We start from the raw sequence: 16,495 nt of genomic DNA, 5'->3' as shown, positions 1-16,495 counted from the left end.
CTGCACTTGATTTGTCTGTCATTTGCTTTTTGCCGCTTGTTTAAAACCAACAAGTATACTATATTTTAATTGCTTTTTGTGGAAGAAATAGAATATATGTTTGAAACAATAATAATTAACGTGAGTAGTCCACTTTCCATAAACTGGATTATAATAATGTTCTCCTTCAAATATTAACATTGGCATATGACAAAAAAGTGATTATTATGATGTACTCAGGAAATACTCTAACCTTGGTTTGTGATCCCCCTGTATAGTTGAAATGCAGAATGACATCCACTTTCCTCTCTGGCCTCAGAAGAGGTGGACAACTGGTGTCAAAGAAGAAGGCTGTATCAACCAGTTCCAGGTGTTCTTCAGGGTCTCGTAGTCGATTAGGGGTAGAATCAAGAGCAGAGTCTACAAAATAAGACACTTCCATCAAAATATAAATATGAGAGCAAGGAAGCTATGGCTCTTCAACAAGAATAGCTTTCCTTGTTGAGTAGAAGAATTTAACCTTGTTTATTACTTATTGTATTTCTTTCCCCACCTTCCTTCCATCATGGAATACAAGGCTACTATATTCTGTCCCAGGAGACCTCCTGTGGCCTGACCACACTGATTAGCTTTTAGCAGGATTCCAGTCAACTGTGGCGACTTGGCTACAGTCATCCATGCAACGGTCACCTCGAGGCTAGACTACTGTAATGCTCTCTACATGGGGCTGCCTTTGTCGCAGATCCGGAAGCTGCAGCTAGTGCAGAATGCAGCGGCCAGGCTGTTGATGGGTTCCCCCAAGTGGGAGCACCTCCAGCCTGTGCTAAGAGAACTGCACTGGCTGCCAATAGCATACCGGATCCATTTCAAAGTGCTGGTACTTACCTTTAAAGCCCTAGATGGCCAGGGTCCAACCTACCTGAGGGACCGCCTTTCCCCATACATACCCCCAAGAGCACTTCGGTTGGGGACACAACATCGCCTGGCAATCCCAGGCCCCAAGGAGGTAAGGCCTGCGGCGACCAGGGCCAGATCTTTTTCAGTGGTGGCCCCTACCTGGTGAAATGAGCTCCCAGAGGAGATCAGGGCCCTGCGGGACCTCATGCAGTTCCGCAGGGCCTGCAAGATGGAGCTCTTCCGCCAGGCTTTTACGTCGGGGCCACCACTACCACCATCATGTGGTTAATAACGGGATGGAAGGACGGCCATGGAAGATCTGCCAAAATACTACACAGCACTGGTACCACTGGACTATGTACTAACTAGAGTTGCCAGGGGTCATTTTCTGCAGGAGCGCACAGGAGCGGTGCGCCGACAGTAAAGAGCCCAGGGGGTGGGCACATGCAACAAGCCCCACCCCCTGCTCCCAGCAGCCCTCAGTCAGAGCAAGAAGCAGCCAGGTAAGTTGCAGAGCTCCCCCCAGTCCAAAACAGTCCAGTGACACCTTTAAGACCAAGCTTTATTCAGGTACAAGCTCTCCCTCCTCTGCGAGGACAGATCTGCACGTCCCCCCCCCAATAGCTAGCAATCCAAAACAGTCCAGTGGAGCCTGAGCGGTGGGTGTTGCCTTCTGACACACTTCCGGTGATGTCAGGGGGGGTGGCATATGCAAATAAGTTATGCTAATGAGTTATGCTAATGAGCTCCTGCACCTCTTTTTCTACAAAATGACCCCTGAGCTGGACTATGTACAAACTATAGGCAATACCACCTTTAATAGCAGCCTGATATTTCCCTGCAAACTATAGAGACCATCCTGTTCTTATTGAGCACTTTATTCTTTGTTGATTTAAATGGTTTTACTGTTTTATTCTGTTTTACTGTGTTTTTATGTGTGAGCACTAGTGCTCCCTTGTAAGCCGCCCTGAGCCCGCTTGCAGGGAGGGCAGGGTATAAATATAAACAATAAAAATAAATAAATAAACAAATAAATAAGTGTTCTCTAGCCAGAACTGGGTACCCCTAAATCAGAGCTGCAAAATTTGTGAACCACCAGTTTAAACATGACCTACCAACCAAATCTCCATGCAGACAAGAATTTTGGGGAAAACTGATGTGTGGAGTGAAAAGTCAGGCCCTGCACAGATGCAATGCATCATGTGCAAGTTGCATGTACACAGGCTGTGTGCAGCAGAAATCATTCATTTGTGCATAAATAAGAGTGAGGCCAGTGAGCACAACACCCCCACACATACAGATAAATTATTGATTATCTCCAGGGCACAGGGTTCACAAACTGTGGCCTTCCAGGTGTATCAAAACTTCAATTTTTCTTTTTGGTTATTTTTGTAGTCTGTGGTAGGTAGGTAGGTGATAACCACAATAGGTGGGCTGCATTTGGCTTGATCGCTCACTAACTGTGTAGCCTTAAAGAAACAACTTAGTGTGTTGTTCAGTATATTACAATGACCGTGTCTGCTTCAAAAGATTTGAAATTTACAGTTATGCACAGCTGGACCGAGGAGAACTGAAAGGCATACTGAGGATTCCACATGAAGCTGAACCCCTTCGGATGTGGAGCTACCAATACATTCTGCACAGCTTAATACAATATTAATCACCTATTTCCCTCAATGCTGATTCCCTTGCCCCTATGCTGGGAACTGGGCCCACCTCTTGATGTTCCAGCAGTGGGGGAGATTCCCTACATGGTAGAGGAACTCCAAGCAATGGACTTTTGCCTGCTGGAGAGAGTGTGGCTTCTACTATCCCCTTGCAGCCTCCTCCATCCCCTAAACTACATTCTAGCTGGAACAGAACATAAGACCAATCTACTTGGTGAAGCAATTAACAATCCTCTCTTTAATAAGAACTATGTAATTTTTTAGCCTGCAATTATACACACTGCTGATTTCCAAAAGGAATCAAAGATACATGAGTGCTACTACTATACCTTTCCATTTAGAAAATCGCCGATGCTGGGAGTATTCATTGTTCATTTGGAACCCTTTTAAGAAATTGTCATACTTTGATACTGCTGGGCGGTCAGTTAAAATGTCCCGCAGGACTCTAGAAAGGCCTCCTGCAGGAGTGAACATGGAAGTTGGCATATCATGGGGTCTCTCTGGTAAATCAGGAACTTCCTCTGAAAAAATAAATAAAAGAAATTAGCCTACAGTAGTATATTAATGAGGTGGTTTTTTGAACCAGCCAGTGTTACTTATTTTAAAACTTATTTTTAAAAGTTCCTTTAGTTTATGCGAAGGAAAACTGACCCAGAGAAGCAGTGAAATGAAGTATTATAGTTGACATGTAGCAATAACTGTCTGTAGGTTAGCACAAACAGTGAGCTTCACTGGAAACCCAAAATAAACATTGGAATTTGGCTATGGAATAATGCTAAAATACAACATAATTGTATTCATAGGTTTTCCCCCCAAGGGTGACAGTAATGATCAATATAAGAATATTTAACTAATTTATGCAACTGTATAAAATTCCTATGCCTGTGGATACCAGTTGTGCATTAAAATAGTCATTGACTTCTTTCACAGTGGTACAGTTAATAATATGTTTGCATTTCATAAATTTAGTGTTATAACAAGTGGTTTTGGGTAACACCCCTTTCACATACTGTGGGCTCTGTCTAGCTGACCAAGCTCCCCCCCCCTTTGATTCACACCACTACAGCAAAGCAAATCATGCACTGAAGAACAAGTCATTCTATAAGAGAAACTGAGGCATTGATATTTTAGTGGGTCTTATGTTGCTGATCTATGCTAAAATGTGTCTGGTTACATCTGAAATCCCTATGAACATCTAATATTAAAAAATACCAATTTCAGTGATAGTGTCTTGGGTCCATCTGTTCCAGAAGTCCTCTGAATTCTCAGCGGCATGCCAGGCATCTAGTAGATTCTTGGAAAATATGCTACTCCACATCCCTATGAAAAGAAGAGATTAATGATGTGGGAGGTTTTTTCTGGCTTCCGAACTGTATTTTGTCCTAGGAGCTGAAAAAGTTTAGCAACTATTGTAATATTCTATACAGTCTTTTAGGCTACTAAAATGTTTTTGATACAGAAGTAGGTGACTGGTGCACGCACACACACACACATAGAGGCAGTATTGCTTGCCTAACTAGTGGAATCTGCCACCACCTCTCACAGGAAAGAAAAATAGACAGAATGCAGGGAATCCATGATCTGATTCTCCTGGCTTTTTTAAAAAAGTAGAACTACTAAGAAGCTCTCATTTGACTGGAATAGCGGCACTATGGAAGGCAGGGTTCTCTGCACCATTTTCCTGATTAATTTAGGCCGAGAAGTTCCTGCAGTAGAGAAACATAGGAACTTGCGTCTATTTCTCTCCCCCCCACCACTTGGGTGAGCAGCAGTTTTAGGTTGTGATTGAGATCAAGAAGACAACAGAGGGAGAAAGGATTAGGACCACCACCACCCCAGCTCCAGCATCATAAAAAATAGAGCCCTCAAAGGATGTTTTGAAGTTCTGTTTCACCTCTCACACCTGGAAACTTTCCTGGCCTCAGGATGGTGCAGAAAGTGGCTTGTTTCACCTGTCCCCACAGGGGATTTTGAATGGAACTGGTTCACTTGATATTCCTTTATAAATTTGGCAGTTACATCCTGGAGAAGTTGCTGTCCTGTGCTCCACTTACATTTATGTACATGTACATGTAATAACTTCAACAGTACGTGGATAGAGAACTGCCAGAAGTACAAGCTGGGTTTCGAAGAGGTAGAGGAACTAGAGATCAAATTGCAAACATTCGCTGGATTATGGAGAAAGCAAGAGAATACCAGAAAAACATCTACTTCTGTTTCATTGACTATGCTAAAGCTTTTGACTGTGTGGATCACAACAAACTATGGTGGGTCCTTAAAGAGATGGGAGTACCAGACCACCTCACATGTCTCTTGAGAAACCTGTATAAGGGTCAAGAAGCGACAGTTAGAACCGGATATGGAACAACTGATTGGTTTAGCATAGGAAAAGGAGTACGACAAGGATGTATATTGTCGCCTTGCTTATTTAATATATATGCAGAGTACATCATGCGAAATGCTGGCCTGGATGAATCACAAGCGGGAATTAAGATTGCTGGGGAAAAGATCAACAACCTCAGATATGCAGACGATACCACTCTGATGGCAGAAAGTGAAGAGGACCTCAAGAGCCTCTTGCTCAGGGTAAAAGAGGAGAGCGCAAAAGTGGGCTTGAAGCTCAACATCAAAAAAACTAAGATCATGGCATCCGGCCCCATCACTCCTTGGCAAATAGAAGGGGAAGTCGTGGAAGTAGTGACAGACTTCACGTTCCTGGGATCCCAGATCACCGCAGACTGTGACAGCAGCCATGAAATTAAAAGACGCCTGCTCCTTGGGAGGAAAGCGATGGCAAACCTAAACAGTATGATAAAGAGACATCACCCTGCAACCAGAGACATCACCCTGCGAACAAAAGTCTGCATGGTCAAAGCAATGGTATTCCCAGTAGTCATGTATGGCTGCGAGAGTTGGACTATAAGGAAGGCCGAGCGCCGAAGAATAGATTCTTTTGAACTATGGTGCTAGAGAAGACTCTTGAGAGTCCCTTGGACTGCAAGAAGATCAAATCAGTCAATCCTAAAAGAAATCAACCCTGACTGTTCCCTGGAAGGCCAGATAATGAAACTGAAGCTCAAATACTTTGGCCACCAAATGAGAAGGGAGCACTCGCTGGAGAAGACCCTGATGCTGGGAAAGACTGAAGGTCAAAGAAGACGGGGACAGCAAAGGATGAGATGGTTAGACAGTGTCATAGATGCAACGAACATGAAGTTGAGCAAACTTCAGAGGACGGCGGAAGACCGGAAGGCCTGGCGTGATCTGGTCCATGGGGTCATGAAGAGTCGGACTCGACTGTGCAACTGAACAACAACAACAAAATAACTGCTTGTACATTGCAAGACAGGCCGTTTCAGTAAGCTATTTATTTATTAATTTATTTAAAATATGTGAATGCCATTTTTCCAGTCTGAGGACTGGATCTAGAGAAGCATGAATGGAAATGCAAACTTGCTCAGCAGAGTTCCATTTGCACAAACAATAGCCTTAGATATGCTACAACAACTGCAATTATTTGCACAATGTCTTACACAAGCAGAAATGCAAACTTGAGTATAGGAAGTTTGACTCAGCACAAGCTACCAGCACAGTATATTTCCAGTTTTGCAAGGATCCAGATCAGAGTCTTCAAGGCAGCTCACAAATAAAACGACTGCCAATAAAAATTACAATAATAAAACTACATGAGAAAATGCAAAACAAATCAAATGACATAGCAGATAGAACAGCAAACAACTGAATACATCCAGCTTCTAAAAATGGGACACCATGACTGCTGTCCTAAAAAAAAATTTCGGTGACATTCCACGACACTGCAGCTCTGTGAACGTCAAAAGCCCTATTCAGTCTTCCTGACTGATATTTAAGATTCTACAGTTTCTGTGCTATGTTGATGAACAAGGACCAGGGTTAGATGTACTTCAAAGTCTTGTGATATACAAAAGACACAAACAACAAATCAAGGGATCATAATGTATAGAATTTAGTACTTTCTTCCACCCTGGGAATCCCAGTACAGTGAATCTAGAAGGTACAGCTAGTTTAATCATGAAAGAAGACTTGAAAACATTGTATTTATAACATGATGGATACTGTTGTTTTCAAGTAATTTAGGCTATTACTTTTCTATCAGCTACATGTTTCCTATTTGATCTACATTCTTATCCCCATATATCACCTTGCATGAAACAGATCCTTGATTCTGGGAGCTTCTTCATCAGATGTCCCATGTAAAACTGGCTTCCAAAATCTTCAGCACGGACAAAAGCTCCATATTTTGGGAATCCCACCTCATAGGGTGTGAATTCCACCCACTCTGCAAAGAAACACAAAAGATAAAGGTATAACTTTAATATGAGAATGTTAGAGCTGGTTTCTAAGATGAAAATATTAAAAAGCAAATCTCTCATAGGGATTTTTATTTATTTTATTTATTTCTTCACATTTATAGCCTGCCCTTCCTGGAAGTGAGCTCAGGGTGGGTAACAGCATTTCACTTATACAAAATATATTGTTAAAATTTAAAACATCATCATAAATATTAAAATGGTGGTCACAGCTAATAACATAGAAATTTTCTGGTTGTGGGAGGTTCCTAGCCATAGCCAGTAGTTGTTACATAAATGAACAAGGTGATAGACACCTCAGGGAGGCCATATACGGACATCCGCTGTCTCAGCCAAAAGCCTGGCAGAACCGGTCCGTCTTGCAGGCCCTGCAGAATTCAAGATCCCCCCACAGGGCCCTAATTGAAGTTACTGGTGCATGCATACAAAGTTGAACATAAAACTCCACTAATCTATCCATAACTTGAAATTTTATAGAACAAAGTTTGAGCCCAGTGGCATCTTCAAGGACAACAGAGTTTTATTCAAGGTATGAACTTTCGTGTGCATATACACTGTCAGATACATTGAAATGGAAGTTAACAGTCCATACATATAGGCAGAGGGTGAAAAGCAAATTAGCATACAACATAATGAAGATGTTTTAAGAGATGCAAAGACCAAACAGGAATAACAAGCTAAGTGTATACGGTCACCGTTTGTTTGGATTTCATTACAGGGAGGAACACAGTAAAGCAAATAAATATGTCAAAATAGGAAACTAATGTGTAATGTGTAGAGCGAATTACAGTAGTCAAGCCTGGAAGTGACCATTGCATGGGTCACTGTAGCCAAGTCTTGGAGGGAGAGATAGGGTTTCAGCAACCTAATCTACTGAAGACGGAAAAGGGCAGATCGGGTGGCTGCAGTAACCTGGGCCTCCATAGAGAGAGAGGCATCCAGTGTCATTCGCAGGCACCTCACATTCAAAGTTGCCCCTTCCAGTGTGGGGAGCCTTATTCCCATATCCCCTCCCTTCTGACTTAGGGACAGGATCTCTGTCTTTGATGGATTGAGCATCAGCCAACTCTGCCGCAATCATCCAGCCACAGCCTCCAAAGCCTCAGCCAGATTATCAGGGGCAGAGAATGGATAACCTTCCAATAACAGAGCTGGGTGTCATCTGCATATTGATGGCAACCCAGCCCATACCTTCAGACCAACTGGGTGAGGGGGTGCATATAGATGTTAAATAGCATTGACAAGAGGAACACCCCCTGCAGCACTCCACATTCCAGTGGGTATCACGGGGAGGTCCTCTCGCCCAGCGCCACCCTCTGTCCCCAACCATGGAGAAAGGAGGTAAACCATTGCAGGGCAGTCCCCTGGACTCTTACATCAGTGAGGCGGTGGGTTAATAGATCATAATCGACTGTGTCAAACACTGCTGTCAGATCAAGTGATAACAGCAGTGCTGACCCGCCCTGATCCAGATGTCTACATTCATAAAGAACATAGGTCCAGTGTTGTTTTTTTAAAGAGCAGATGGACTACCACCTCCTTTAAAGCCCCTGGGAAAGTCCCAGTAGACAGGGACAAGTTGATGATTTCTCCCAGAGGGACTCGAATGCTCCCCACAAGCCTTCACTAGCCAGGAAGGGCATGGGTCAAGGAGGCAGGTAGTGGGTCTCACAGTTGCCAAGGTCCTGTCAATTTCCTCCTGGGAGAGTCAGCTGAAGTGGTCCAATACTGGACCTGAAGACAAACAATGGACTTCCAGTTCCCTTACAGTCTCAAGTGTGGTCAGGAAGTCATGGTGGAGTGTCATGATTTTGTTTACGAAATAGCTCACAAATGCCTCACAGCCAATTGTTAATTCCCTACTGTAGGTCTGCCCTGGGGCAGAGGTGTAATAGACTGAATAATTCTAAATAATTGGGCTGGGCGTGAGCTCAGAGACGCCATGGTGGCTACATAGAAATCTTTCTTCGTGGCCTTCACTGCCATCTCATAGGCTTTCATAAGCATCCTATAAGATGTTCATGACACTTTGTCATGAGCACACAGCCACCTTCACTCTAGCTGTCTTAGTTCCCACTTCATCCTCGCAGTTCCGAGGTATACCAAGGTGCTGCTTTGGTACGAGGGTATAGAGGGTGCTGGGGGGCAATCTCATCAATGGCTTCAGAGAGCCGGTGTTCCTAGTTCTCCACCAGCTCACCTAACAAGCTACCAGGGGGATCAGATCCTGCAGAGCTTCCTGAAGCCGACCAGGGTCCATTTGGCTCTGTGGGCAAGCATAAATGCGCTTGCCGCCTAAACAAGGAGGTCATAGTATGCTCAGCCGGACCTTCAGGTCAAAGTGGTCAGGCCATGGGACTACATCTGTAGCCGCCATCTGCTCCACATTTATCACCATCCCAGAATCAGATCCAGCGTGTGGCCTGCTTAGTGTGTGGGAGTCTATATAAACTGGGAGAGTCCCAGTGCCTCCATGGATGACACTAGGTCCCTGGCCTGAGATGCTGTATCATCTGCATGGACATTGAAATCCCCCAGGACCAAAAGCCTGGGGTGCTCCAATGCCCAAGACGATACTACATCTAACAGGTCAGACAGGGTATCTGTCAGTGTGTTAGGCGGTACACCAACCAGATAGCCAAACTCTCCTCAACATTGCACTGTAGACCAACACATTCAGTGCCGGAGGTTGTTGGGGTGGGGAGCAACCTGAAGGAATAAGATTAATGGATAAGCAATGCCACCACCACCCCGCCCATTCGTTCGAGACTGGTGAAAGACCAAGAACCCAGGTGGGGAACTTGGTTCATGGTCACAGTTTCACCCTCCCTCACCCAGGTCTCAGTCACACAAGCCAGGTCTACCTGAGACTTCATGAGATAATCACGGAGTACATTGATCTTATTATTTGATAGACCTGGCAATGAATAATACCAGTGTCAGAGATAGGTAATTTTTCCTAGCCCCACAACCAGCATCTCTCGGGATGAGACGTAGGTGGGAAGAAGTCCAAGCATTCCCGTATCTCTGACTTCTTCCATTCCAATTAAAGGAGCAGCGCCTATGCCCACCACTATATCTTCCCCACCGCATCATCAGTGGTATCCCTGACCCTTGCATGGCCTCCCTTCCTTGGTGTTGTCAGTCCAAAAATTGTACTCTTCAACAACCAACAGAAAGGCTGTGACCATCCAATTAAACTCAATCTACTCCTCCTTTCTAACCAATACCTCACAACAATCCCTCTGTTTAATTAGTTGGCCCACCCTACTGCAGCAGCAACCAATTGGATTAATTAGTTAAAAAAACAAAAACAAAACCCAATTTAACCGATTCCAAAACTTATAATCTAATTTGATTAATTAATTAATATGTTCAAATCAATCAGTGGGGAAAAATTAGGTTGGAGACAATTTTTCTTGTATTCTGCATTTTGATTGGCTTTGTGACAACATGTGTTTATAAAAAAGGATCAGTTATTTGGGTCACATTCTTCCAACCCTTTCCTGCTGCTTACACATGTGACACAAGGTCTGTTGTTTATGTTGCCTCAAAATACATGTTATTTTAGATCATGTGAACTGTCCTTTAATTTAAGGCCCTTACATAGAAGGCACAGAGAGAGAAGTGAGAAAGACCCTACAGTTTTTGTTGCTGTTCTATGCTCTGGGTCCAATATCTGCTTTGTAGGATGCAGTTTCAACTGATTTCACCAGCCAGACACCATCACAATCCAGAAATTGTGATTGGCATAGTTGGGTCACAAAGAGAAAGATAAAAAGAAAGAACTGAGTGGCACATCATTAAGACAGCTGTCTCGGTGCTGGAGTTATGATTGAGCTTCCTGTAAAGACTGGTTCCTTTTAAAAACTAGTATTGTAACATACATGCTTGTTTGTAATGTAATATGCAAGCTACCATACTAAAAAGTGACATCCAGGTAGGCAGCCGTGTTGGTCTGAAGCAGTAGAATAAAGTCTGAGTCCAGTGACACCTTTAAGAGCAAGGAAGTTTCATTCAAGGTATGAACACATGAAAGCTTATACCTTGAATAAAATTTTGATCATCTCAAAGGTGCCACTGGACTCAAACTTTTTCTAAAAAGTTATAGTTGTTGAATAGGTGAAAGAGACTGAGAAAGGGCTTACCTGAATATCCTTATTACTTTACACTGCAAAAGCGACAATTGCCAATAAAAGGAAATCAGACCTTACCCCAACTTTATCTTTATGGCATAGTAAAATCTGGAATTTGTTTATCATGGACAAAATTACTATGTCATTACAAAATACTACTCTTGATAAGACGAAACAATTATTTTCAGTGTGGTCTCCCATTCTAGAATATTTACAAATACAACAAGAAATCCCAATAGGGATTAAGGGTATATAAGGGAAGCAATGCTGCCGTGATTTCCAAGAAATATATTTACTATTCTATGTATTTTAAGCTTTTCATAATTGTGTTAATGTTCCTAAAGTTACCTCATTGTTGTATAGTTTTTGCATAGTTATTTATTGGTTTGTTGTTATATGGTTAACCTTAATAAAATTGTTATTTAAAAAGAAAGAAAGAAAGAAAGAAAGAAAGGGCTTACCTCTAAAATCTCTTGTGGGGACTTTGTCTTTAACATTGAGCGCCAGGTAGATAGGCAGAGGGTTCTGACCTCGGTTCGCTGCCTTTCTCTGATCTGAGAGTTTATGATTGTTGTTCTATTGAAGGAGGAATATATACACAATGCATCAGGTGGGAAGAAATAGGACCTGCAGGATGGCTTCTATAGTACCAGACAACATTAATTTAGCCAGAGCTGACTTTACATCACTAGTCCCAGTATATTTATTGACCATAATACTGTTGTTTTTATACTGATCCACAAGATGGCCAATTATCAAAAAACAAACTGAGGAGTGTAGTATATTATTAGCTGAAATGGTCAGAAAATGTACCCAAATGATATTTCCAGGTGAAGATTTTTGCAGGTGATTATAGCTGGCTATAATCTCCTGCCAACCTAGCAGTTCAAAAGCAAGAAATTGCAAGTAGATAAATAGGTACCACTTCGGTGGGAAGGTAACAGCGTTCCGTGCACCTTGGTGTTTAGTCATGCCAGCCACATGACCACGGAAACGTCTTCGGACAGTGCTGGCTCTTTGGCTTTGAAACGGAGATGAGCACCGCAACCCTAGAGTCGGACTGGGTTTCGACTGGGTTTCGAGCAAGGGAACCTTTACCTTTATAATCAAAGATAGACATCATTCAGCAGCCTCCAGTGCCCCAAACCCTTGGAAGAGTTTGCCACTGTAGTAGCTGAAAGTTATTAATCCCTCAAGAAAGATAATGTCTTCCCTAACTTGTTGTGCATTCCACCTTCCTCTGCCCCCTTCCCTTCTCTGCCAGGCTGAAAGAGGTCAGACACCAGTGGCTATTGCATGCTGCTGGTCACTGTTCACTCATCTACCTGAGGGAACTGTTCTGGCTGCCAGGAGCAGCAGCAGCCACAGCCATCAATCAGAAGCACAGGGCAGGTGAATGGTGGCTGCTGCTTCAAGTTCAGCGGGGGCTTCACCCATAGCTGAAGTAATGAGGGAACAGGCTACTGCTGTTGTGAAATCCAGGGACAAATACAATGTGTAAGAAGCTAGAGTGGATTCCCAAATATTTTTATTTTGGCCAGTTCTTGGGGGCCAAATCAGATGTTTAGCACAAGCTCTGGGTTTGGTAACCTACACCACCACCCAAAAACTGATGAGGGGAAAGCACAATGTGGTGGGAGGTGCCAAGCATAGTGGATGGAAGTGCTTTACTATGTTTGCTGGAGCTGGGATGAAAAGCTGCTTTGGAAGTGGTGTGCAGGTAATAACAGCTGGCTGGCAGATGGGCATCAGTGAATAGATGTCAATGTTTCAGTGCTGTCCAAAACATTAAGCATGAACACCTCCTTGCCTGCTCATTGCTTCTTGCTTCCAAACTGTATTTTTCCACCACCACTACTTGCCAAACTCAGTTACCAAACATCTGGTTCAGTGCTCCCAAGTACTTAACACTAGTGACTTTCAAAGCATGTTGGCTTCCAAACTGTATTTTTCCACCACCACTGCTTGCCAAACTCAGTTGCCAAACATCTGGTTCAGTGCTCCCAAGTAAATTAAAATGGATGGGCAGTCCATTGATGCTGTTTCCACAGCTTTCATGGTCATATGTAGGGATATGTGGTTGAGTTTGTGGCTGAACCACGAACCAAACCAGGAGGCTCATTTTTGAACCAAACTGATTCATGGCCCTGCAAACCTCATTGAAAGGGAGTGCAGTCCCTTTAAAAGGGGTTTGCAGAAAGCCCCAAAAAAGCTGAGCTCAGCCGCTCAGCTGTTTCAGGCTGTCTTCTGCAGTCCCTTTAAAGAAACTGCAGAAGTCAGCCCAAAACAGCTGAGCAGCAGGAACAGAAAGCAGGGGTTTAGGGGGACTCAGAGACCCTTTAAACCACTGATTTCTGCTTCATCCATGGAGCACTGATTTCTGCTCCATCTAAAAGTTCATGGAAGTTTGTGACAGTAGATCCATCATGAACTTCTATTCCCAAACCATGAACAGAGCACAATTTGTGATAAATTTTGCTTTGTAGTTTGGTTCATGCCCATCCCTAGTCATCCCAGGGATTATGTTTCAGTCCAACCTAAGGAAATTTTTCATCATCCAAGGTGCTCAATATATACCAGCACTGAGAGCCTACAAAACCCCTGTGTTGCTTTATATACTTCATGGTTCACCAATTTGTGTTTCAAGCCCAGTGAAACTACTTGTCAAGCTTCAAAGTACGTTTTCCCATAAAATCTTTGCCCTAACCTCATGTATACCATCTTCAGCTGTACAACTTGAAATGGGCCTTCCAAATATCTCAACCTTGATATGGAAAGCCATTATCAGTTTCAAATTTAGACTGCTTAATGCTGAAGACCTCCCGGTTTTCACTCAATTAGCAGCCTGTGAGTGCTGCTGTTCTTTGTGGGACAGAACCATGATTACAAAATCACTCAGTAGAGTCGATGGAGACTTATGAACCTCCTAACAGAGAGGAAAAGAGCATTACTTTCTGAGAAACTTCTTAAACAGGACTGGAGCCTTTTATTTCAAGATGCCAAAAGGAAATGCTCCCCCAATTTATGTGGGAATTAAATACCCAGTTGAATTTAACCCCACAATATCTTGGCACTCTATTTCCCCCATGAGTCTGTCATATATGAAAAAGCACTGCAATGCATTGCCCACAGCTCAGATGAAGGGTCATTTCCTTAGGACAACTCCTGAAGAGCGCTTTTGCAGCTGTCCTTTGTTGGTGGTTGATTCATTATCACATTTTTTTTCTATTGTCCAAAATAAGTAGCAGCCAGGGAGAAATTCCTCATAAAGTGGCTTTCAAAATATTTGACTACTTCAGTTGCTCATAAATTAAGATTATTTTAAGTAATTACAGCAAAACTTGCACAACTGTTGTAGCTAAATTCAGATTTGCTGTTATTTCCAATTCCTTCATGTTCTTTGGTGTAATAACCTATGGCTATTATGTGTAAATAAAGTATATCTCTGAAAACAAGCAAGCATAGAATACCCCATCATTCAGCATGGCTTCAACCATGAGTCCCCAAAGATCTATAAAGGATGTCTTGTATCCCGCAGTTGTCCTCTGGCATAGCTCGTTGTGGTAGTTCTTTAAGCTTTCCAAGGAAAAGGCACTCATTTTAGATTTGGCTGCTTGTTTACGAGCAAACTTGATTATCTCCCCAAGGTCTTTATTTGACCAATCAGCATCTTCATACAACTTTGTCATGGTCCTGAGAAAAGGCAGCAAAGAAAGTTCATGTTGAGCAAGTTTAAGGTTTTTTTAAAAAAAAAATGATCAGTTTTCTGTGTATAACGTACACAAGCTTCCATTGAACTTCAAGGTGGTACAAACTCCAAGTTACTAACCCCCTCAGTTGTTAAATTCTGTGGGTTTAGATATGTTGGTGCTCTCTGAACTCACATAAATTAAGTAGTAAAAAGTATTTTTTCTATGTAAGGCACAATACTAACTGACTGATTGAGAAATGTCAATATTAACGGTAGGGACCTATACCCATAATGTACTGGCTTACTTGTATATTCTTTTCATATCCATACATTAAAATATTTTTCCTTCCCCAAATTCTCCAAGAGTTGCTGTTCACATTACTTAGAAAAATTGAGATGTGAATCAATATCAGCAATATAGACCACAGCATCTGGTACTAGGAAGCTGCCATGTAGCTGACAACAGCACTCTCACATCATTAGTAATCCCCTACTCAGGGCTGCCAACTCTGGGTTGGAAAATTCCTGGAGACTTGCTGGTGGAGTCTGAGGAGGGTCTAGAATGGGGAGGGGAGAGACCTCAGCGGGTATAATTCCATGGAATCCACCCTCCAAAGATGCCTTTTTCACCAGGGGAACTGATCTATATGGAGATCAGTTGTAATTCCAGGAGATCTCAAGACCCAGTCTGGAGGTTGGCAACCCACCCCTACTACAATAAAACAGTACGATATGTGGGTGGCCCTAACCTACCACAAGCCAAAGCTGATACCTAAAAAGAAAACAATGTAGACCACATAGATTGTTTTCCCTAACCAACAGCTCCATTTCATCAGCCTGTAAGTTATGATGTTACTTAAACTGTGGTGGCATAAAGTAGTTTCTACTAATAGTGGGCTGTCACACAGTTTGTTATTTATGATGACAATGTAACTATTATTTGTTATCTTATAATGAAACTCAAGAGAGATCAAAATGAGCTAGTGGTACTTAGGGGGGTCAAAAATGGAGGAGGTACTGGCTTTGAAGTGAACATCAGACTAGTGGTCAAACTAGTCCAGCATCCTGTCACACAGTGGCAACCAGTTCCTCTGGAGGGCCAGCTACAGAGCATAGAGGTCAAGGCCTTCCCCTGATGATGCCTCCTGGCACTGGGGTTCAGTGGTTGACTGCCTCTGAATGTGGAGGTTTCCCTCAGTCACTGTGGCTAGTAACCACAGACCTATCCTGCATGAATCTTATCTAATTCCCTGTTAAAACTGGCCATCACTATATTCTCTAGCAGTGAATTTCACATTGTAATCTCTCTCTCTGTAAAGTATTTCCTTTTGTCCATTCTGAAGCTACTGCCCATCAGCTTCATTGGATGCCCTCAAGTTCTAGTATTTGGGGAGAGGAGAAAACATTCTCTTTGACAACTGTCTCCACTCCATGCATAATTTTATAAACCTCTATCATGCCCCTCCTTATTCGTCTCTTTTCTAAACTGAAAAGTCCCAGACTCTTCAGCCTTTCCTCATAGGGAAGGTGCTTCAACCCCATAATCATCTTGGTTGCCTTCTTCTGTACTTTTTCCTGCTCTGCAATGTCCTTTTTGAGATACGGTAACCAGAACTGTACACAGTATTCCAAATGAGGTGATACCATACATCTATACAGGGGCCATTTTATGTCCAATCCCTTTCCTAATCATCTCTAACAAAGGCCCCTGCCACACGGGAGGGGGGGGAAGCACGGGCAAAGTGCGGCTTTTGAAAGCCACACCAAAAGAGACAC

General features: G+C 42.9%; 1 protein-coding gene across 1 annotated transcript in view; it reads right to left on the bottom strand.

The window, feature by feature from the left end:
• LOC107106952 (cytosolic phospholipase A2 epsilon-like) overlaps nucleotides 1–16,495 on the bottom strand; it is a gene marked incomplete at its 5' end in the record, with an annotated part of 50,514 nt that overhangs the window by 8,336 nt on the left and 25,683 nt on the right. The window contains 7 exons of the mRNA XM_015407168.1: nucleotides 233–399; nucleotides 2,873–3,064; nucleotides 3,756–3,863; nucleotides 6,724–6,861; nucleotides 11,490–11,604; nucleotides 14,499–14,721; nucleotides 15,469–15,491. Coding sequence (XP_015262654.1) covers nucleotides 233–399; nucleotides 2,873–3,064; nucleotides 3,756–3,863; nucleotides 6,724–6,861; nucleotides 11,490–11,604; nucleotides 14,499–14,721; nucleotides 15,469–15,491 — 966 coding nt within the window. The remainder of the gene's footprint in view (nucleotides 1–232; nucleotides 400–2,872; nucleotides 3,065–3,755; nucleotides 3,864–6,723; nucleotides 6,862–11,489; nucleotides 11,605–14,498; nucleotides 14,722–15,468; nucleotides 15,492–16,495) is intronic.

The sequence above is a fragment of the Gekko japonicus genome, unplaced genomic scaffold (assembly GCF_001447785.1).
Source record: "Gekko japonicus isolate JY-2015 unplaced genomic scaffold, Gekko_japonicus_V1.1 scaffold4227, whole genome shotgun sequence".
Taxonomy (NCBI): domain Eukaryota; kingdom Metazoa; phylum Chordata; class Lepidosauria; order Squamata; family Gekkonidae; genus Gekko; species Gekko japonicus.
The sequence above is the reverse complement of the archived record's forward strand: the minus strand, read 5'-3'. Positions and strand labels throughout refer to the sequence as shown.